The following is a 22,410-nucleotide window of genomic DNA, read 5'->3' on the forward strand; positions in this document are numbered from 1 at the left end:
ATCTTTTACATACAAGAAAGGCTTCCCTCTACGGACCATGCCATCATAACCTAAGATCCTGCGTGACAATATTAATTCTAAACCATGACTATACCCTCATCACCACACCTCTGGTTAGATGGGTAGCTAGAGTCCTCCTTTTCCAAAATGATCAGAAAGCTTTTGTACTGGGACAAGTAATGTTTGATACTCTAATTAAAACATCCTTTATTATTCAGGATGTCAAAAGAACAGCCAAAATTATTACCGATAGCAAGTCTGGAGGCAGAAAAGAACTTACCATCGTCATAAACCCCCTTCCCCACATTTTCTGTTTGAGGTTGAAAATGGGGGGAGGGGAGGAGGCGAAAGGACTTAAATTCAGTGAAAAAAGGCTTGCACTACATGGGATTTCCTCAAATGTTTGTGTTAACAGAGGCAGTCTACCAGGGGGCTGAAGGAAGAACAAAAATAATGAGAGTACTCTCAAGAGCCGTATAAATAACCAGAGGTACTAACGCAGGTGTGTCCCACTCCCTGTTATGGTTTGCAATATATCACTAACCAATGGCAGTTAACCAGAGAGTATTTCCAAAACCGAGGCCTCCTTTTGAGTGGGTGGGACATCTGGGAGCCGCCTTGAATAAGGGGTCTTGTTTATGAAGGGGACTGAATATCCTCTGGATATTATCTGAAGCACCCAGCAATCTGTCGTGATGGACTCCCATTGAGCCAGGTGCCTCGAACCCCCCCCCCCAGACTGCCTCCAGAGAGGAGCAGTCGGGCAACACCTCAGGGCTGCTGTGCGGGTCGGTCGGAAAAAGGTTCCCGTGACCCAAAGTTCTTCGGTCCCCCTCTGCCTCTGGGCCAGCGTCCACCTTGTTCCCCTCTGCCTCTGGGGGAGAGGAGTCCTGAGCGTTCCGGGCCTGCTGAGATTTCCAGAACCACATCATCTTCTGCCCTCGCTGGTTCCTAGAGAAGGACCTTTGAGGGGTAGAGAAGCGTATTCCGATGGCTGACAGCGTTTTCCCATCTTTCTTGCTCTGGACCAGCATCTCGCGGACGGTCTTCCCGAAGAGGGTCGACCTGTCAAAGGGTGCATTCACAAAGAACTCTTTGAAGGGTTTCGAGAAATCGGAAAGTCGAAGCCAGGCATGCCGCCTTAAGGTGATACCGGACCCGCTAGCTTTAGCAGCTCCCTCAATGGCATGGGAAAGTAGCCGCATAGAAGTATTAAACATTGACTTGAGAGTGGGCATACGAGCCGAGAAAGTTAGTTTATCCTCGACCGACATGGACTCTGGGGGAGACTCAGCGTACTCTCTGACCAGGTCCCGCTGCAGTCTGATTACATGGGCCAAGTAATTCAGCTCCCTTATAGAGAAGGTAGCTGAAGCAAAAGTCCACTTTCCAATGCGGTCCACTGCCCGAGACTCCTTGTCAGGAGGACGGACCGAAGTACTTCTTTCCTGGGAGAGTTCCTTTTTGGTGGCCGCTGCCAGCAGCATGGCATCAACCAGGGAACCGATGTTCCATGAAGCTCTGTCTGCAGGGGGACTAAGAACCTTATCAGGCCTTCTAGGTATCAGCTCTACAGTGTCCGGCTCCTTCCACGCCCAGGTGGTAATCAGGTCGGCTGGGGGGACACACCCAAGAAGTAGATGGGCCTGTGTCGAATGCCTCCAGGAATACAGACTCATCCGAGGTGGTTTTTTGGGTGGACCATTCCCCCTTTGGCAGAGTATTTCCATAATATCTCCAAAGGAGACATCGTTGGGGGGGGGGGTGATTTGGGGGAACCCTCCCCTTCCTTCAAATCGGTTACCTCGGTGAGGGACTCCGGGGAGTCCAAGTGCCTCCTTTTGCACAGGCGTTTGTGAGGGACCTCCTCGGGGGCACTGTCCGAGGGGGGCTCACCAACGTATTCATGTTCCTCCAGGGGAACTGACTGGGGCGTCAACGACACAGGCTGTACCTGGGGGGACTGGATGACTATGGAGGACAAACTGAGCTGCGAGGGAGTGGGGGCGGATCCTGAGGAAAGAGTGAGGGGTCTCTATCCTCCAGAGAGAACCCTCTCCACCACGTCGAATGCCGAAGGGGAACCAGCTTCTCTAAGACAGGTGGCCGGGGCCCTCGGATCCAACGAGGGGATCGGTGCCGGAGCCAAAGCGGTCGGACCCGAGAGGATGGTGTGCTCTGACCGCAAGGGAGCCAAAGACACACTCACCTCCCCAGATCAGACACCCAGCTCTCGGCTCTAAGAGCTCGGATCCGAAAGCGAATCCGATAAGCTCAAGAGCATGGCTGGCGTTGAGGTAGTAATAACCATTGGCGCTGACCCCCTGGTTCCAGGGCTCCTTGGATCCGAAGACTCCGAAATCCGGTGGTGGATCGGAGAAGGAGCTATCGAGGCGAACAGTGGAGCTGAACTCCCTCCCGGAGGGGGGGGGGGGAGGCAGCAACACTCCCATCTGCAGCTGAGTGTGCAAGAATCAATGCATCATCCAGTCCATATCTGCCTCCGAAATGCTGCAAGTAAACCTGGAGGAAGCAGCTGATGCGACGACGACCTCGAGGCTGGTCAGGTCTCCTCCAGCTCTGGGGAGAAACGTATCGAATGGAGCCATGGGGATGAAGGCTTGGACACTCTTAATGGAGAAGAGGCCACCTTAGCGGGAGGGGCCGAGGGGTCCAATTCGGCCTGCCGCTTGCGGCTTCTTTCTCTCTCTCTTTTTCTCTCTCTCTCTCCCTTCTCTCTTTTTTATCCTTCTTGGCCTCTCGTTCTCCCTGAGACAAGGTGGGAGGGTGAGTCCCAGACAGGGGAAGAGGGCCGGTTGGCTGGGCAGCCGCAGCTGTCACTACAGAGGGACGGAGAAGAAGCTGATTCCGCGGGTAGAAGACCCGCCAGAATCAGCTTGTTCCTCCTATCCATTAAGGCCCGAGGGTTAAAGGCTGCACAAATCTGGCAACCCGAAGAAAGGTGCAGAACCCCCAAGCAAACCACGCACTGCTGGCGACAGCTTATGGCCACACTCAGAAAATTTGGAAAAAGTCACTTTGACTTTCAGCCATACTAGAGACACACAGAGCCACACACGCGCATCTGAAAGAGGAAAAATAGGGGCCTACAAAGGGATGAGTAACTACCAAAGGTAAAGGGGGAATAAAGGCTAGGGAGAAAGAACACCCGAAGTAAGGTATTAAAATACACGCACACCCAAAAAAAAGTAGACTAAAAGAGAAGTTTGAAGTGAAATATTGCTACACTTGCCCGGAGCTCTAACAATCCCGTGCTTGGCAAAGCCGCGGCAAATGAGATCTGAGGATTGGAAGGAGGTTACAGTGTAGTATGTGTAAGGGGGGGGGGGGGAGCTTGGAGCTCAGATCTTTTTGCTTGGTATGCTGCCGGCTCGGATCCGTGTCGGATCCGTAACCCACAGGTTGCTGATCAAATGAAGTTAACTACTTCAGATCTGACTTTAATAACTGGCATAGTTTCTGATATTATTCTAAGGGGTTGCAATATTTGTCAGTCAACAGACCATGCTGCTTTGCCAAGGACAGTCTGCATCTCTGCTCTAGGCTTTAGAAAATTGGCTAAGACTGTCCTCCCTCATAGGGTCTTTTGTAGGCACTGCCAAACTGAATGTACTTCCGACATAGCAAATCTAAGAAAATCTAAAGGTGTTACTGCTCAATGTTACGAGTCTAAACAAGAAGCTCCACTCCCTACAAGCTCTCCTTATCCTAGATGATGCTGACGTTTGTGCGGTCACAGACAGTTTAAAGCCACAGAGAGCACACCAGTACTGCAAGGCTATAGTGCCTTCAACACAGCTACTACACAGACAGGCACTAAAGATGGAGGTGTCTCATTTTACATCAAAATAAACATACCTCAAGGCTTTTCAAAAAGGACAATGAACTGAGCTTCTCCATGTTCAAATCACAGTAGGCAAAATCCCATACCAGTTCCTTGCAAACTATAGAGATTTAAGCTTACTGCAAACCCTCACCATCCAACTCAATACTACATTCGTGAGCGACTTTAAATTACCCCACTATTAACTGGGAACCATATATGACACCAAATGTGCAGGCACAGACATTCCTGGATTTTGTAAATACAAACTCCCTGGACCAGACTGTCAATACGCCGACCAGGGGCACAAACATAATGGGTCTGGTCCTCACTAATATGGGAGAGCGCTGCACACCACCCAGTGTAATGTCCTCTCTGGTAAGGTGAGACCACAGTCTTCTTTGAAGTAAAAGTAAAACCAGTAACCCCAGGTTAACCCTGGAATGTTCAGGAACTACCCTAAGGCTAACTTCCTACTATCAGGATGAAGTCTCATTTGTTACAAGACGAAAAAGCTCAATAGTTTGCTTGATTTAATTAAATATTTAGCCCCAAATTAGTGGGGTGCATTACTGGTACCATTTTTATTGTTCTCATAGTTTTAACATGGTCTGTCAGTTGTTTAAGGGACCAAAGACCCTGGACTTTTAGGTTGTTGGAGGAGACTCCCCAACCATGATCAGAAGCATCAATCTGCAGCTCCTAAAAAGGGAGAGGAACCTGAAAGGCAGACCTGAATTCAGGGAAATCTGGTGGATACATCAGTGGTGCACAAACTTGAGACATGTTAAGACACGGCTAGATACTCTAGTGGGTGGCAGTGCTGGAGCAAAACAGATTTGAGATACCACTGAAATTTCCTCATGTGCAGTTTTGTCCAAAGGAACCGTGGGAACAGTGGATGCCATCTACCCCAGAGCTCTGAGAAATTCCCTTGCTGGAAAAACTGCAAGAGGAACAAGAAACTGGAAATAAGCAATCAAACAGAGCTGTCTGAATCCTGAAACCCAAAAACACCTGGTCCTGAGAATGAATCACAGACCTTTTGAGACTGAGGGTTAACCCTACATTGTGCAAAAGCAGCAAAGTGAAGTGTAGATTCGGAAGTAAGAGCTGCTGAGAGAAGGTTTGGATTTAAAGGCCATCCAAAATAAGGGAATATTTGAATTCCTTTAAGTCTGCAAAAGGCTACCACAGGAGTCAGACATTTGGTAAAGACCTATGGAGCTCCAGAAATACCAAAAGGCAAAGTACAGAATGAATAATTTGAAGAAGAAACAGAGAAATGTAAAAACTTCTGGACGAGAGGATAAACAGGAATATGGAGGTAAGTGCCCTTCAAATTAACGGAAACAAAAAAGGTTTGAGGTAGCAACAGAGGAAAAACTGCCTGAAGAGAGAGCATCCTGAAAAAAGGGACCCTGAGAATGGTGTTCAGAAAAGACAGGTCTGGAATGGGCTTCCATAACCCCTCCTTCCTGGCAACCAGATGCATTCTGAAATAAAAATCTGTTCCCTCCTGATACAAGAGGACAGGTTGATGGCTCCCTGAACCACCCAATCCCTCAGAACTGAAAGAGGAGTAGACTGGCAAGCAGGAGGCTGAGGAAGACCAGAGAATGGAGGAAGGGATTTCCAAGCCATAAAATAATGAAGAGTACCCAGGGTGGCTGCTGTTCTCTGTTGCCAGAGGAATAGAGTCATCCAGAGGGACAGAGAATATGGTCAAGTAGAGGCCTGATGTCAGATGAGGCAGATTTATTTGGAAAAGAATGTTTTTTTGGCCCCTAAAACTCTATGTGGGCATGTCTTGGAGAATTTGCTTCGGAACCCTCTTGCTCCTAGCAGGCTGTCAAGGTTGCCAACAGACAAATAAGGTTTAAACAGATAATTCCTCTAGAATTTAGGGGAGAGAGAAAAACAAACAATTTGCTTAAATTCCTGCAAAGGCTCACCCTTATCCTGAATGATTTTAAACAATTCTGCAGCTGCAGTGCCAAAACATATTCTGGTTGTCTAAGGGGGAATCAGAAAGTTTGGCCTTAATATATTTAGGTAAGCTTGAAAGTGCAACTAAGAGTATCTTCTCATGACAGAGCCAGATGCTGCTGCTCTAGAAGAGGCATCAGCAGCATTATAATTGCATTTAATGGAACAGTGAGCCACTAGAGAGGCAGAACCTGGAAGAAAACGGGCAGAAGTCTTACTGTTCAAACCAGGCTTATCAGTCAAAATCCTCCTCCCCAAGCTGAGACAGAATAGCCAAGACAAATCTATTCATGTATTAGTGTCCCTTGTAGCTAAACTAGCAGAAGTATACTCTTCATGGCATGATGGTCCTTGTTAGAAAGTAAAAACTTGGAAGAAGACAGCAGTTTGGATGGCTTATCCATGGACATGGAAACGACAGCAGGATCGAATGAAGGACTTTTGTACAAATACTTCTGATCTTCATGGGCTTTATAAAATTTGTCTGGCTTCTTAGGGGCTAGAGGTTGAAAGTCAGGAGCCTTTGAAGGTGCTGAAAATGTAACCAAAAGGGCAATTAAAACAGGAGGGACTGCAGAAGGTATGGGTGAGTATTTGCAAAAGTTCATATCTCTGAATATTAGAAACCTGGAAATGGTCCCGCTTCATGTGTTCTGTTATGTTGACCACTGTATCCCCAAATGGTTCACAGCACTGCCTACATTTGATGAGGGTACCAGGAAACTATTCCCAAACAAATATTTGGGCAATCTCCCTAGGCTCTTTAGATATAATCAGCTGTGTCTCCCTCTCTACATCTACACTAGAGGTATGCACAGCCTTGGCAGATGTGCGGGTAAACTGGTCCTTGCTGGCCTTCCACAGGGCTGCAGAAGAGGGAATTGACATTGCCACTAGCTGGTCCCTGGGTTCTTCATCCAATCCGATGGAGGCACTCTGTGGAGGTTAGACAGCAACAAGAACAGGTTGCACTTTTTTTTAAGTGGTGACTGAACTTCTGGGCAGATGGATTCAGCCACGGTACTCTGAGCAAAAAGCTTCAGAAGCTCGTTTTCTAAATAGAAAGACAGCAAATGACTGCGGAGTGTCTTAGGGACAAATGCCTGACAAACCTTACACTGTGTATGGCCCCCGTGCAGCATCCAAACAAAAAAGATATTCTCATTTCTCCCACACTCACAATTTTCCTTCTTGAATGACATGAATACAAACTTTTTTTTTTTTTTTAATGCTTGCAAAGGAAGGAAACCCAGTGGGGCACACATCTTTAGAAGGCTCAATAAATGAAGCAACTTTGTGAATGCAGACCAAATTCAGAGGTTCTGTTCACACTGGTGGCAAAGTTATTAGGCTTAAGAATCCGTTTGTCACATATGTACATTACACTTTGCACACAGAACATACGTCTACGTACAACAACTCCTAGTCAGGATATCCCCAAGAATAAAGAATACTGCAACAGTAATAAGGGAGGACAAAAATAGTTAAGCTGTTCACAGCAGTATCCCTCTTCCTCTGTAACACTAAGCAGAAAGAAAAGAATGAAAATGTGTGGGTGCAAGGCAAACATTTTATTTACTTTTGAAACAACCAGCACTTAACTTTTTAACATCCCCGTGAAATGAAAATGAAAGCTAGTGTTTGCAATAATTAACAGAATCTTCTCACCTTAATGTCCCTCTTTGCACTGCTAGTTCTAATAGCAGTGCAAGTGACAAATGCTGGTCCTGCAATGGAATGTTTCCTGGCCCTTTAGAGCTTGGAGCCCCATGAACATCACTAATGAGAAAGAAAACAGAAAAACTGTATAAATAATGATTATACAGTACTTTACTGCAGTACTTGCATACACACACAAAGAACAGAACTTTATTCTGAAATTTACAAAATGCATTCCTTGTCGTACAAAGATGTGCTCTTCATAGATTCACCTTTTAAAATGTTAGAACATTTTTACTGTGTACTGCATGCAATAGACCACTGAAAAGTTTATTAATAAAACAGTAAAATGGATCCTTGAATTCCACACAGTATAAAATATACAGCACACAGACTAAAACATGACTGCATTAACACTAACAAAACTTGAACAATCTAGAAAAAATGTATCATGACCATGGAAGTCATCAAAAGGCTAAATAAGGAAGAAGCTTTCGGCAGCATGGATAAGTCACTCTGAAGGGTGTACATCACCGGCATTTTTCTAAACTCCTTTATTAAATTATCAATTAAGACATAGGCAAACTTACATTAACAGAGAACAAAACAAGCCATTTGAACATTTTTCCATGTACATACATTATGCATCACACATCATTCCATAGGTTCATAGGTGTACACTAGGCTAATGACCACTACAGCCCTTATAAGCCTAGACGTGCAACCCAAATATGACCCACAAATTTGATTTATACAGGTGGTGATTTACTGACTGCCTCTGTCCATCAGGGACAGAGGAGCCAGACCAGGGGTGCATTTCTGATTACCCATACATTAGTCCAAGTTGCTTGAAAATGGACAGGGTAGATTACTGTCTACCAGTTCTTAGATCCCTGACTAGTGAATCAAGTTTTAAGGGCATTTTATTGATGACTTCGTTATCCAGGGTGGGAGACTTCCCAAAAGGTACTGGAACACATTTCTTGGTATTCAGTTTTAAGTCATGGCTTTGGCACAGAGTGATTTGTCTGTATTAGACCTTCCTGAAGGGTGTTCTCAACTTGGGAGGATTCAATGACTGCCCTAAATTTACAATCAATGAACATGGTCAGCCAAAGGCCTTTGACATCTGAGAAGTAGATGGCAAAGAGGAGTGGGCCCAGCATAGAACCCTGGGTGACTCCACTGGTGACCAGACTCTTTGCGGAGGTGACCTCACCAATTCTAACCTCCTGGATCTTATCAGTGAACCAGTTAGCCATCTAGCATATTACAAGGGGGTTTACACCTAGTTCTGTAAATTTATTGAAAGTTTATTGACAATGCCAAAGTAAGGTATTTTATCAAATTCTTTAGCCACACCTAGGTAGGCAGTATGCATAGTTTTACCTTCATCCATTGACTTAGTGACCTTTTCAGAGAAGTTCACCAGATTCAGTACGCATGGCCTTCCTTTGACAAAGCCAAACTGAGACGGATCCAGCGTCTGGAAGTCTATATTCTTGATGATAATTTCCAGGATAATTCTTTCCATGGCTTTGCAAATAAGACTAGTCAGACTAATGGGTCTCTAGGTTACAGGATCTGTTCAAGGTCCTCTCCTATGAAGGTGGATGACCACTTCAGCTCTCCATTCATGTGGCACAAAGCCCGTTTTAAGACTATAGCTACTGACTCCAGCGATCCTAGATAAGTCATATTTTAGACTATTCAGAAGGCATCCTGGGATATTATTGGGGCCCACTGAGGCCGTGTTCTTGGCTTTAGTGAACAGAGCCAGTACATGCTCCCTAGTTACAGCTGGAAGGGTCATGTCTGAGTGTATTTTTGAGGGGATAGTTTGGGGTGAGAGGGGGTAAAGTTAGAACCAAATATGTCTGCTAATAGGTTTTGCTATCACCAGGCTCAATGAATGTGGCACCATTAACCACCAGTTCAGCACATTGCTGTGTTCTGCCCTTGAGGTCTTTGACCTAGATGTAGAAGGCCTTAAGGTTGATCTTTCATCTGGGAGGCTATCTTAACTACGGAGGTGGTTTTGTTTGACCTAATTACCCATCTTAGTTGCCTATTTACTTTTATGACAGTTTCTAATTTTATGGGAATTATCTTTCCTGATTTTTTGCTATTTGTTTTCCTTTTGCTGTATATCCTGTTTAATTTGGGATGCCACCAGTATGATTGCTGAACAGTATGTTCCATCTCTCTGGAAAATCTCACATAATTCCCTTGCATAAAGGTGGAAATTCAACTGAACTCAGATAAAAGCCCTATCGCCATTCTTTCCCCGCTATCTAACATTATAGAAAGGTGCATTAATTCACAATTTTTTACAATAGCTCAACCAATAACCTACTGACCAAATCCCAACATGGTTTCAGACCCTATTATAGTACAACTGACTTTCTCAGCTTTACCAACACCATCTATCAATTCAGAAATGAAGGTAAAATAGTTTCATCAGTTTTTTCTAGATATATCAAAGGCCTTTGATACAGTCTCCCACCACAAGCTACTAACTGTTCTCACCAACCTAAATCTCGGCCCCTCCGCTCTCACATGGTTCCAAAGTTAACCATCAGGCTGCCAGCAAGCAGTAAAGTGGCTACAAGACCTCTCCGCCTACTCCCAGTCACAATAGAAGTCACACTGGGATCCATCCTCGGTCCCCTTCTTTTCAGCATTTTTACTAACGACCTCAACACTGCCACCACCTAGCTTCCATTACCCAATATGCAGACAACTCAATGCCACATCCACAATACAACAGCTTCAAGACATAACCCAAATGTCCTTCACTGACATTGAATCATGGCTAACCAACTCAAAGCTCATACTTAACTCTAACAAAACCAAACTCATGATCTTTCAACCCACCAGACCCTCAGAACCTCCACCCAACTTCTACATCACTGCTAGCAATAATACAAAAATTACTCCTGAACCACAAACAAAACTACTACGAGTTAAAAAACTACTATGAGTCATAATTAATAAACTAAGACTCAACTTGCACATCACATACAATTAAGAAGATACACAAAAATGGTAACACTATACAGATGCACAAAATTTCTACCAGATAGTTCTAGGGGTGCTATTGTCAGAACCCACCTCCTGTCAACACTTCCCTATGCCTCACCCTTACTTATCAATCTTAAAAAAACAGACTTAGATAAACTAGAAACATGCTATAACAAAACAGCAAAATTTGCCACAGACTCTACACACGACAAATTATTGCAATGCTTTAAACTCTCATAACTCTTAGACTATAATCACTTAACTATGACTTATAAACTACTATATCTGTCTGAGAAAACTCCAGTTCTAATTCTTTACAACCCTATTCCAATTAACGTATGCTTCGCTCAACAAATAAATCATTATTACTGGTTATCAAATCAACAAATGCTGCAGAAGATTCTCTATATTCGTACCACATAGCAAAAACCTGGAATAGGCTTCTTCACTCAGAGACACTATCAACCACCACTCAATTAAAAAAACAAAATACACAAGTTATTTAACAGACTCGTGTCTTTGCTCAAGCAGCAGACCAAGCTAACAAAGAACAACAGCTACTATTTTCTCCCCTCCTCAAAAATTCTCAATAACTTATTTCTACACTTCATTCCTTACTCTACCTACCCTTGCCATGCATAACTAGATACCAACATCCTACTAACAAACAGTAACTGCCACCATCAATAAATTCTCCTGTCCCTCAGCGGTTCTCCTCCTCACCTCCCTCTCTTCTTCCTTTACTCTCTTTACTACTACTGAACAGAAAGTGATTATAAAATAACTTGCCTATGCTAATTCTTTTCTTATTACTAACTGTAAACAAATGCTGTATATTCTTTTACCAACTGTTAACCATGGTTATAATAGTAAGCCTATGGCTCATCTCTCACTACAGCTAGGCTAGCTGTAATAATGTAAGATCATTCAAACTGTGGAAAATCTGTGTTTTATCATTGACTGTATTACTACTTTATGACTATATCTATATCATGTTTTCCTATTGTATAAAAATCATTACCATGTTTAAGAATTTTATGAATTGTTACTATGTGGAGCTTTTCTCCCCGGGCCTCCACTGAAAATGGGTTTCAACCCAGTTGGACTTACCCTGTAAACAAATGTAAAATAAACAAACAAATAAATAAAACACTTCTGGTAGGTACAGCAGCCTCTATGCAGCCACTGACATGGTTGTACAGAGCTTCTGAAAGCAATTTAGCACTGACTGCTATGTTCTCCAGATTTGGAGGGGCATTGCATTTTGAAAATCCATCACTTCATAAAAGGAAATTTGCCTTGGAACAGTTCCTGTTACTGGTTTAAATGGGATTGAGGAGTTAATTTTGATTTCAAAGGGGATAGCTTTATGGTCAGACCTTACCAGGGAGTATGAGACATTGAAAGGGGGTGCAGCATTTTCCCATATTTGTAATCACGAGGTCCAGTATGTTGGACCCGCCAGTGGGTGCATTAATTATTTGGTCAAGGATGTTTGCATTTACTAAGTCCAGAAATCTGTGCGCCTGTAGATTTGAGGCTGTGTAGGATTCCCAGTCTACAGAAGGGAACTTAAAGTCTCCTATGATTAGGATATTAGGATGCATGTTAACTGTCTCCAGTAGGTCCAAGTATACGTTAGCTTCATGGGACATGCAAGGTGACCTATAGCTGGCTAGGACATGGTATAATATTTTGTCTATAGTGATCTGCATGTGGAGGAACTCCAATGATTCAATCTGTTTGGCCACCATAGATGCATGCTTGTTACTGATGAATATTGAGACACCTCCTCCTTTAGCACTTTTCTGTGCAGCTACAGGTCTAAAAAAGTGTGGAAGGCTGAAACCTTGCACTGCTGGAGTACTCTCTGCCGCTTTAAAACCATGTCTCAATAACTGCACAGATGTGAGTATTCAAGTGTGAGGAGGGCTTGAAGGGTGTGTTGTTTTTTTGTTTAGGCTCTCCTGGCACTGAGCAATAACATCTTAAAGTTCATCTGAGTTGATTTTGCTAAGTTGGTAGGTTTGGCAATTTGGCATTTCCTAAAAAAGGCAAGAGGGGGGTGGACAAAGTTTTAGCCAGTATTCAAAAGCCTAGAGAGGTGCAGACCATCCTTGGCAAAGCAACATGGTCTGTTAACCATGTCCTCATTTATCAAATACTGGATCTCCTTAGAATAATACCAAAAAGATAGCAAGCTGTTGAAATTTTTTTTCTCTTTGTAAATATCAGTCCAACATTACATGAAGTGCTGAATTTCTGTCTTCCCTTAAACGTCACTCCTGAAAATGATTCTGCATGTTCTGTTCTCACAACTTCCATTTTTAAGTAATTTGCTCCTTACCTTTTTAAAGATCACTCTTACAGTTCTTTTGCCTCTTTTACAATAGTCAGTACTTGAAATACATTTGGTTTAGACTTTGATTTCCAATTATCAGCAATTGTTTTTTTGGCAGGCAACAAATCTTAAGGGCTTACTACATCTAAGAAAATTAGATACTTTGTCCCAGCTCAAAACATGATTTCCTTAGTTAACAGCCATTTGCTGTCCCAATATTTCTGACTGAGTACTCCGTAGGGAATTTTTTTAAATCTGTCAAATCATTACACTTCCAAAACATATGTATCTAGATACCTCTTTCTTCCCTATCTTACCCTCCAATGTATGGTATCTACCAAAGGAAAAATTCTCTGAAGTTTGCCTGGGGTATAGAAATACCTATACAAAAACGTCCAAGTAAAGATCCTAAATCTTCTGGACTTTGTTGTATACTAGGAAGCCATACATATGCCTAAAAATATTCACTTGCAGATTATCTTTTCAGTCCCTCTTCACATGCAATATTTTATATGCCCTACTAATTATCCATTTTTAGCAGCAGCTTCTGTTCTAGATTCAAATAAAAAAATCCCCAAGAGCAGACCTTTCACTTAAGATGCCTCTATTCTCTTTTTTTCTTTGTCTGTACTCCCATATCAATCTTTGATAGGCAAGACTGTCTCTAACCTGCAGTCCAAATGTTTTCTTGGCCTCATCCTACCCTATTACTTTTTCCTTCTCTAGTTATTTACTCCCAATATCTTGGCTCCTTTGCCAGTTTTCTCTAGTAAATTCCAGCCCTCTCTTGCCTATTTTTGTACCCCTACCTAATTTCTCCATTCTCATGTTGGCTACGTTCTTAGAATACTTTCAGCTGCTTTTAAGAATATAATATTCTGTATGGCAGTTATTCCCCTTAAAGATCTGCATCCAAAATCCCTCTCTCCCTCTTTCTTGAACTTCCACCCCTGCCTTACCATTATCCTTTTCCATTTTGAATTATAACCTTCTGCTTGTGTTCTGTATATCAGTCTTAACTGTATAGCTCTAAAATATCCATTCAAATCGGGTATTCCTAAGCCACTTTGGTCCATTAGAAGGATCAACTTATTCCACTTAATTCTTGCCATCTTTCCCTCCCAGATAAATTCCTTGAATTCTTTATTATTGTCCACACCTTCTCTGATTCATGAAGATACGTCTGATCCCCATATATAAAAACTAAAGGGAACAAATATCTTCAATGCTTGCATCTTACTATCCATATCCATAAACAAGAGCTTCCAGTTTCTCAGTTTTTATATGATCTTTTCCTTAGTCTCTTCCTACATACCCTTAGCTGCCATAGCTCCTAAATACTTGATCGTGTCCCCAGAAATATAGATATTGTTGAACCAATTTGTGTGTAGGTATATACATTTCAATTTGCTTTATCTTCGTTTCAAGTCGTTTTGGGATATAAAATTGTCTCAATGTTCCACAACACTGAAATGTCCTTTTCTGGTTTTATCAGGTACAGAATAAAATCATCTGCAAGTAAAGTCAGTTGATTACCATAACAATTACATCCTTGAATTTCTGAGTTCCTTATTTTCATTGCCAGTGTTTCTAAATATACATTAACAAAGGGGAAAGGGTACACCCCTGTGTAGTTTCTCTGTTAAGACACACCTTATCAGAAAGAAACCCTACCACTTTAATTTTTGTCTCCAATCCCGCATACATCCTCCTAATTTACCCTATTTCCCAGGGAATGCAAAATACTGCCATTGCCCTAATCAAAATACCAGCTTACTCTGTTGAATGCTTTCTCTGCATGAAGACCCAACAACAATTGCAGTATTTTCTTTCACGCCGTTTCCCTCTGGATCATCACTGTACTATTAAATGTTGTCAAATGTTTGTCTCCCTTCCCCAAATCCACACTGATCTATATCTATCAATTTTGGCAACACCTCTGCCATTCTATTAGCTATTACAAACACTTCATAACTATGATTTATAACTGAAATGGGCCTATATGAAGCTGGGTATGATGGGAATTTACTCTCTTTAGGTACTGCATCCACCATAGCTTTGTAAGATGCTGGTGCTTCCCCTCCTAAAATACAGTTAAACAAAACCTTCCAGATCTTCACTACTTTCATCCCTCCTAGCTTCCAAACTTTCACAGACGACTATATTCCTGGAAAATTTCTTGAGTACTAATTATATGTCTCAGGTTTTTTTTTCTCATCTCCTCCTATCTTGTTAACTGCTGAGCCTCATATACCTCTAACCTTGGCATACTTAAGTCTTCATAAATATTTCCATTTGTACTTTTCCCTTAATTTCCACACTCCTCTGCTTTATACAAACTTTCATAAAAAAATCCAAAACACCTCTAATACCTCAATAAAATCTCAGACTATTTTTTTTTTGTTATAGGTTCCAAAAGTTTGGCACCAACCCTTTCTACTTCTGATTGCCCAAGTCATTGTGCTAAAAGTTTTTGTACCCTGGAGTTATCAAAAAAAAAAAGTTGCTTAACAGCAATCTGTCTAAACTCATTATTGTTAAGGTACTCCCTTACTTTCTCCTTACCACACTGCAGGTGCATCTCCTTGTTCTGAAAGGCCCCCTTATTCTGCAATATTTTATTCTTTGTCAGCCCCTCCAAATAATTCTAATTTCTTAACCATCTTTTTCTTTTACTTCTACCCTATTTTTAAACTTCAGTTTCATTTTATCCCACTCACTAGCTTTAACTTCTAAAGATATTTTTATTGTCCCTAACTCCTCTCGAATAATTTCCACTACCCATTCCTTAAATTTCTCTATTTTTTTAACAGGTAGGTGGGGAAGGACAAATGTCTCATTTGTACTTCCTTACACTGCATTTTTATATTAGTTATTGGCAAATGATTTGATGCTATCAATAAGTGCACATGCTCCTGTGAAATATAATTTCTGCCCAGTCTAGCCCACTTATTGGTATTGGGGAATAAAATGCAAATTCAGAGTTCCTACAACTGAACTCAAATCATCCATACCACATAATTTCATTAATTTCTTCAGAAATCTGCCCTCTTTTGTTAGATTTTTCCTTCGAGGTCCTCCAGATACATCTTCACTGCTGCAAATCAAATTCCAGTCCACATCTAAACACAATATTCCCTGCTGAAAGCTGACTTCTCCCAACATTTTCTTAAGATCCATCATAGCAATTTTAGGTAGAACATAAATACATCCCAACAGCCCCCACTAACACATATCTAGCATTAACTTTTTTTCCTTCTTCTATCACTATTGGAACTCCTTTAACAACTAATACAAGTAAATTCCCTTTTCATTTGTCCCGTATATTCAGCTAAATAGCCATCCTAAAATCCCTTATCAAGTCCATGTGGTCACTTTCCAAACGAGTCCCCTGTAGCACTGCTATTTGCACTCTTCATTTCTTAATATAACTCAATACTCTTACTTTTTTGTCTATTATCTGTGAGGCTATTCATATTCTAAAATAATACATTTAGTGTAGCCATTACAAGTTATTCCCAGCTATTATACATGACAGCCTATTAAATGCTTATTTCCAACTTTCATGTTACATGACCAACTAATTTTTGGTAGGTTGATCCTTTATACACAGTTGTTTCTTGTCATCTCTATTTCAATGCATGTCACATATTACAAGACTTTTTGTTTTAATGAAAACCATCAAAAACATACCCACATCACCTATTAACTTAAAAACAAACACATAAATATACATCTTCAAAGAATGGAATTTAACTGTCCTGATAGGAACAATTGTCCAAAATCAACAGCTGCACCCAGAGGCATCAACTAACCTAAAATTAAGGTAATCAGTGCTTAAGTGCATCTTACAGCCTTTGCTCCTACTTACAAGAACTGCTGTCTGCTTTTGGGAGTTATTCTTATTCCCCTCCCAGAAAAATAGCATATATGCTTTCAGAAAATATTTAGCCTCAAGAAAAAGTACACTTGCTATCCTTAAATAAAAATAAATTATATGCGTTGCTCTAGTAAATGTAGTAAAGCATTTATTTACCAGAAAAGTTGCTCTTACTCACTTACAATAATTTCAAATTATTTTTTTACTGAGCTGCTTGGCCTTGTAATTTTTAAATTTTACATTTTCATCAGTAAAAAATATCCAGACCTCTCAATTATTGCCTTCACCTTTAGTCAACTTGTTTCCATGGAAGCATAAGAACAGAATGTACTTCTCATTTAACACTGAACAATTACTTGCTAAAGGAAAAATATTCATAGCATTGTAGCCTCTCATTAAAAACATTTCATTAAACAAAAAGCTTGTTATTAGATTAAGCCAAGAGCATTAATCCAGGCATTCACCTATGCAAAAGTATAAAAAAACATTTAGACTCTACATATATTATAGTCAGAGCACTTTTACACCGCATCCCCCACCCAAAAAGCTCAAGATTATAACCTATTAACTTAAACATGCTTCCGTCCAGTCCTTTTTTTTTTTTTTTTACACACACAGTAATGCCAACATTTCTTAAAGCTAAAAAGTATTTTACTTTAGTATCTTTATCATCACATACAATCACTAAAAATGAAATGTTTTACTATCAAGCATGCAATTTATATCATTAAATGTTTATACCAATACTGTTAAAATTGTTTTACTTACAATTAACTTTTATTTTACTATCTTGTCCTTCCAAACATTAATAACATGAAGTGGGGTACAAGCCTCAATCCCCCAACAAATTTAACAAAGTAAACAAAAATCCAATCTTTCTCAGCTTTTTTCTTTAAAGCCATCTTTCACAAAATATGAGTGATGCTTCATAGTATCACATTCATTCATTAATTTCAGTGTTGCTGGTTTTCTTGTTCATCTCCATCTCCCAGCCCCAGACTCAAGTCCAAGGTACTCCCGATTCTTCTAGTCACCCTCTCATGCTTTTTGCTCTCTCTCTCAAGCATTTTGGAACATTAGAAAATATTTAACTGGCAAAGTCTCTCTATGAGCTTTATTATAAGAAGAATGAGAAGCAGAGTCTGTTTGATGGCTCACTTTTTGTTAAGACAAACTTTTGTATTTCCTCCTTACCCTGTTCTGCATACAAAATTATTTTGATCTTCTAGAAATAAATATTCTGAAGACAGTTGGATACAGTAGCCTTAATCTCAGACCTATTTCTCAACATTATCTGACTGCTGGGATAAATTTGCTTCTCTTCTGCCTGGTGTACAGTGAAAAATCATTTTCCACAGTCTACAGTTTACAAATTAAAATTTCACTCCTTTTGCCAAGGTTTTGTCAGGAGCAAATATTTCTCCTGGTATGATTGTATCTTTATTAATACATGCCTTGGCTGCTTTGCAGCATACACATGATGCACCCTTTCAATTAACAAATCCTGTGAAATACCAATCCACTTAATTATTTGTGCTTTACTAAAATTTAAGAAACAGTGTTCCTTCCAGCTTCTCTTGTACAGCAGAAAAATTTCAGGTTTTCTACATGCTCTGTCCTCTACCTAGCATTTTTTTTTGGAACAGCTCTTCCTCTCAGCCAGCTTTTTCATCATTTCGCCATCTGATTTTTGCAGTTTTATTAGTTCATCTGAACAGCTTTTTAAAGCTTTTTCCATTTTTTTTCCCTAGCCATTTGTTATTTGAGTTAATATACTGCTTCAATGTTTCATTAATTTTAATCAGCACATTTGACTTATTTTTTCCTTTAAATTACTGAAAGCCATCTCTTGTACCAGACCTGGATGTTAAACTTCTGTTTGCTGAAAGGATGCAGGATTCTTCCCAGTCAGTGTTTTCTCTTCACCTTTTCTAGTTGATTTTCTTTCAGGCTCTCAAAGTTTCTTATTTGCTGACATACAGGCAGTGTATTTACTAGCCAATAGCTGAATTTTACCATAATAGGCAGAATTACTGGCCCTTATCTACCAGTTTCTTTTTTCACAATGGGAGAGGTGAAATTGAACTGTTGATCAGTGTGCAAGCCATCAGGGAAAGACAGTTTCCCTCTAACACATTAATGACAAAATGGAGAATGTCTTACCGTCCACTCACATGTTAAAGTCAACAAAAGTCCAGTCTTTTTTTCTTGCAAAGCCATATTTCAGAAATGTGATTATTGCTTAATTGTCCCCAATTTATTTACTAATTTTAGGGCTGCTGGCATTCTTCCTCCTCATCTCCAGCTCCCAGCACCAGACTCCGATTCAGGTTTAAGGTACTCCTGATTCTAATAAACTGTGATTCTCTCTCAAGTATTTTCCTTTGAAAAATTAGAATACTAAAAGTCCGTCTATGAGGTTTATTGTCATTAGAAAGAGAAGCAGAGTCCCCCTCCATTTGCTGAACAAACTATTTCCACCTCAGCCTGTTTTGCATCCAAAAATGTATTTGATCCTCCAGGAAAAGATATTGTGAAGGCAGAGCAGGATCTTGAATCTCACACCTGCCTCTTGACATTTTCTGGATTGCTGGGATAAATTTGCTTCCCTTCTGGGTGGTGTACAGTGAATAATGTGCTGTCTCCAATTGTTAAAACTTGTCCCTTCTGCCACAGTTTTGTCAGTGTCAACTCCCTTCTGCCACAGTTTTGTCAGTGTCATCTCTTTCTGCTGATATGATTACATCTTTACTGATACAGGTCTTGGCTGCTTTCTCATGGCCAGATTTAGAGCAGATATTCAATGTGCTCTTTCAAGTATTAAAATCCTGTTAGGAATACCAATCCAGCTGTTTATCTGTCCTTCCATAACATTAATAAGCTGTTCCTTCCAATTTCTTTAGCACAGCAGAAAGTCTCAGGTTCTCTCTGCACACACTGTCTTCTAAATCTACTATTTTTTTTAAACAGCTCCTCCTGAAAGGCCTCATACTAAGCCAGTCTTTTATTCATTTCATCCTCTGATTTTTGCAGGTTTGTCAGTTCATTTCTATAGCTACTCAAAGCTTATTTTATTTTTTCCAGTCTTTTGTTAGTTGAGTTGATATATTCCTTCAGTGTTTCATTTAGTTTTTTTCCTCTAAGACATCTCTTGTTCCATAGCTGAAGCTTGAAGTGCTTTTTACTTAACAGCTGCAGAATTTTTTTCTAGCCACTGTTTTCTCTTCACCTTTTCTGGTTCTCTATATTTCTTTTTTGCTGGCATACAAGCAATGTATTTACTAGCCAGTGAATGAATTTTACACAAAATGTCAGTTTCACTGGCAGTCATTTCTCTGTTTCTGCTTTCACACTGGGAGAGCTGAAATTAAGCTGTTGTTCAGTGTGCACACATCTTGAAAGTCCATAAATAACAGATTTTTTTAACGATAAGGCAGAAGTACACACCATTAATTTTTGAAGTGGTACATCCATTATAAAAGCAGCAGTCTGACAGCAGCCCACTCGCATGTAAACTGCAGCACTCCATAATACCTAACCCATTATCAGTACTGTAATTCATGCAGCAAAGAGGAACCTAGTACTTAAGCATTCCTTGTGAAGGATCATTAAGAAATGCTGTGTTGGTCCAGTAACAGAAAAAAAAAACAAAGACAGTAGAACATCAATGTGATGATTAATACCTTTTACTGAGGCCAACATAGATTTTTCAGTTACATGACCCTGAAAGCTCTTGTAATTGCAATGCCTGTGTTGGTGCAAATAAAAGGTACTGAATCTCATGTGAGAGTCTCTGAAGGAGGATTTCATTTTCCTCCTTAATTAACAATATAACGACACTTGCAAGGCAGAAGAATGGCTCCATACTCCTTTTAAGGGGTAGCTCTTTACTACTTGAAGAATTTAAAAGGTCTACAGTGAAAAACCTCCTGTGTCAGCATACAGAACTAGTGGTATGCAGCACTTTGCAGAACAAACACAGAAGATGGAGCTTACTGAAACCTTAACTACACCTGCAGTTGTTAAACAGGAAACAGGCTAGTATTTAAGTAGTAGGAGCTGGGTCATAAAAATTTACTTCTCCTGAACATTATGTAAATAGTGGTCCCCCAAATTCCATGTATTCCTATGTAATTCACGGTTTTCATTTTTCTTAAGATCCCAACTCCAATTATTTTTACCTCCTTGACAATATCCAACGCTTCAGTTACAACTGATCTACGTTTTTATTTTCATTTTCTAATAAGTACTTTTTTTTGGCAGCCAATATCATTAAACTTGGCAAGGCTATACTGTGACTAGGTAATTTAGATTGTGTACCTCCAACTGGAGAGTCACTTCCTTGGTTACAATTTGCTTCACTAAAACTTCTGACAAAGTACTCTACAGAGAACTTTTTTTTTAAATCCATCAGCTCGTTACACCCCACAAATGTTCTCAATTATCTTTGCCTTTCCCATTGTACCTCCAGCAATTGCCATCTACTAGAGGAAGAATTCACTAAAGTGTGCTTGGGGTACAAAATGCTTATACAAATACTTCAGTGTAAAAATCCTAAATCTTATTGATTTTGCTGCAAACTTGTAAATAATAAAGATGTCCTCCTACTGCTCCATTGTATAATGCCTTTCTTTTCTCTCGCTTTCCAATCTTTTCTAACCTTTTTTAATTCTTATTATAAATCAAGCATTTTACATGCTATACCAATTATCCCTTTTTAACAACAGCTTTTCAGCTTTCACTCAGGACTCCTCTCTCCCTTTCTTTTTGCTTATACTTTGCTATCATTACCTGATAGACAAGGCAATTTTTTAACCTGTAGTCCTAACTTCCGCTTGGCATCATCCAACTATATTACCTATTCATCCATAGTTATTTGCTACCAATAACACGGTTCATTTACCAATTTTCTTTAATCATTTCCAGCCCCCTCGTTTATTTTCTTTGTAGTTATCCTGTTTGTAAAACCTCTATGCTCCATTCCCATGTAGGTTTAGTTCATATAATACTTCCTGCCACTTTATAAGTAATAGTATGTATTAACCCCATTGTTCTTAACAGCCTGCATTCAAAATTGTACTTAGTCCTTATTTCTTGTACTCCCTCCATTCATCATGCCTTTCCACTTTGATATGCAAGCATCCACTTGTGTTATGTATAGGAACCTAAAATATCCCTTCAAATCGGGTAAATCCTAAACTACCTCTTCTATGAGTAGAAACAACTTATTGTATTTCTTGCCCTCTTCCCCTCACAAATAAATTCCTTCACCTCCATTATGGCCTACAACTCTTCTGTTTGAGGAAGATGTGCATGAATCTGTATGCAAGGCTAAAGGCACTAGAAACATTTCACTGCTTTTATTTTATTATCCATGTTAATTATCAAGAACAACCAGCTTCCGACTTCTAAATTCCATTTATTTATTTATTTATTACTTGACTTTTATTCATCAGGATAGTCTGACTGGGCACTCAAGCCCATTTTTAGTGGAGGCCTGGGGAGAAAAGGACCATTAGAGATGAATTACAAAGAATTTACAACAAAAATAAGTTATGTACTCACTATAACGTTCCATCTGTGTTGTCAATTTTCATTCTTCCTCAATGTTTCAGTTCAGATCAGATCCCTTGGATCTGACTCTGTCGTTACTATAGTTTGCGGTAACCAAAA

At 40.3% G+C, this 22,410-nt stretch overlaps 1 protein-coding gene across 1 annotated transcript in view; it reads right to left on the minus strand.

Annotated features, from left to right (window-relative positions):
* Window positions 1-22,410, minus strand: part of HERC2 (HECT and RLD domain containing E3 ubiquitin protein ligase 2) — a gene marked incomplete in the record, with an annotated part of 3,551,743 nt that overhangs the window by 3,133,989 nt on the left and 395,344 nt on the right. The window contains 1 exon segment of the mRNA XM_044072055.1: window positions 7,502-7,612. Coding sequence (XP_043927990.1) covers window positions 7,502-7,612 — 111 coding nt within the window.

Source organism: Protopterus annectens, chromosome 5.part0, assembly GCF_019279795.1.
Source record: "Protopterus annectens isolate FY-2018-M chromosome 5.part0, PAN1.0, whole genome shotgun sequence".
Lineage (NCBI taxonomy): Eukaryota > Metazoa > Chordata > Ceratodontiformes > Protopteridae > Protopterus > Protopterus annectens.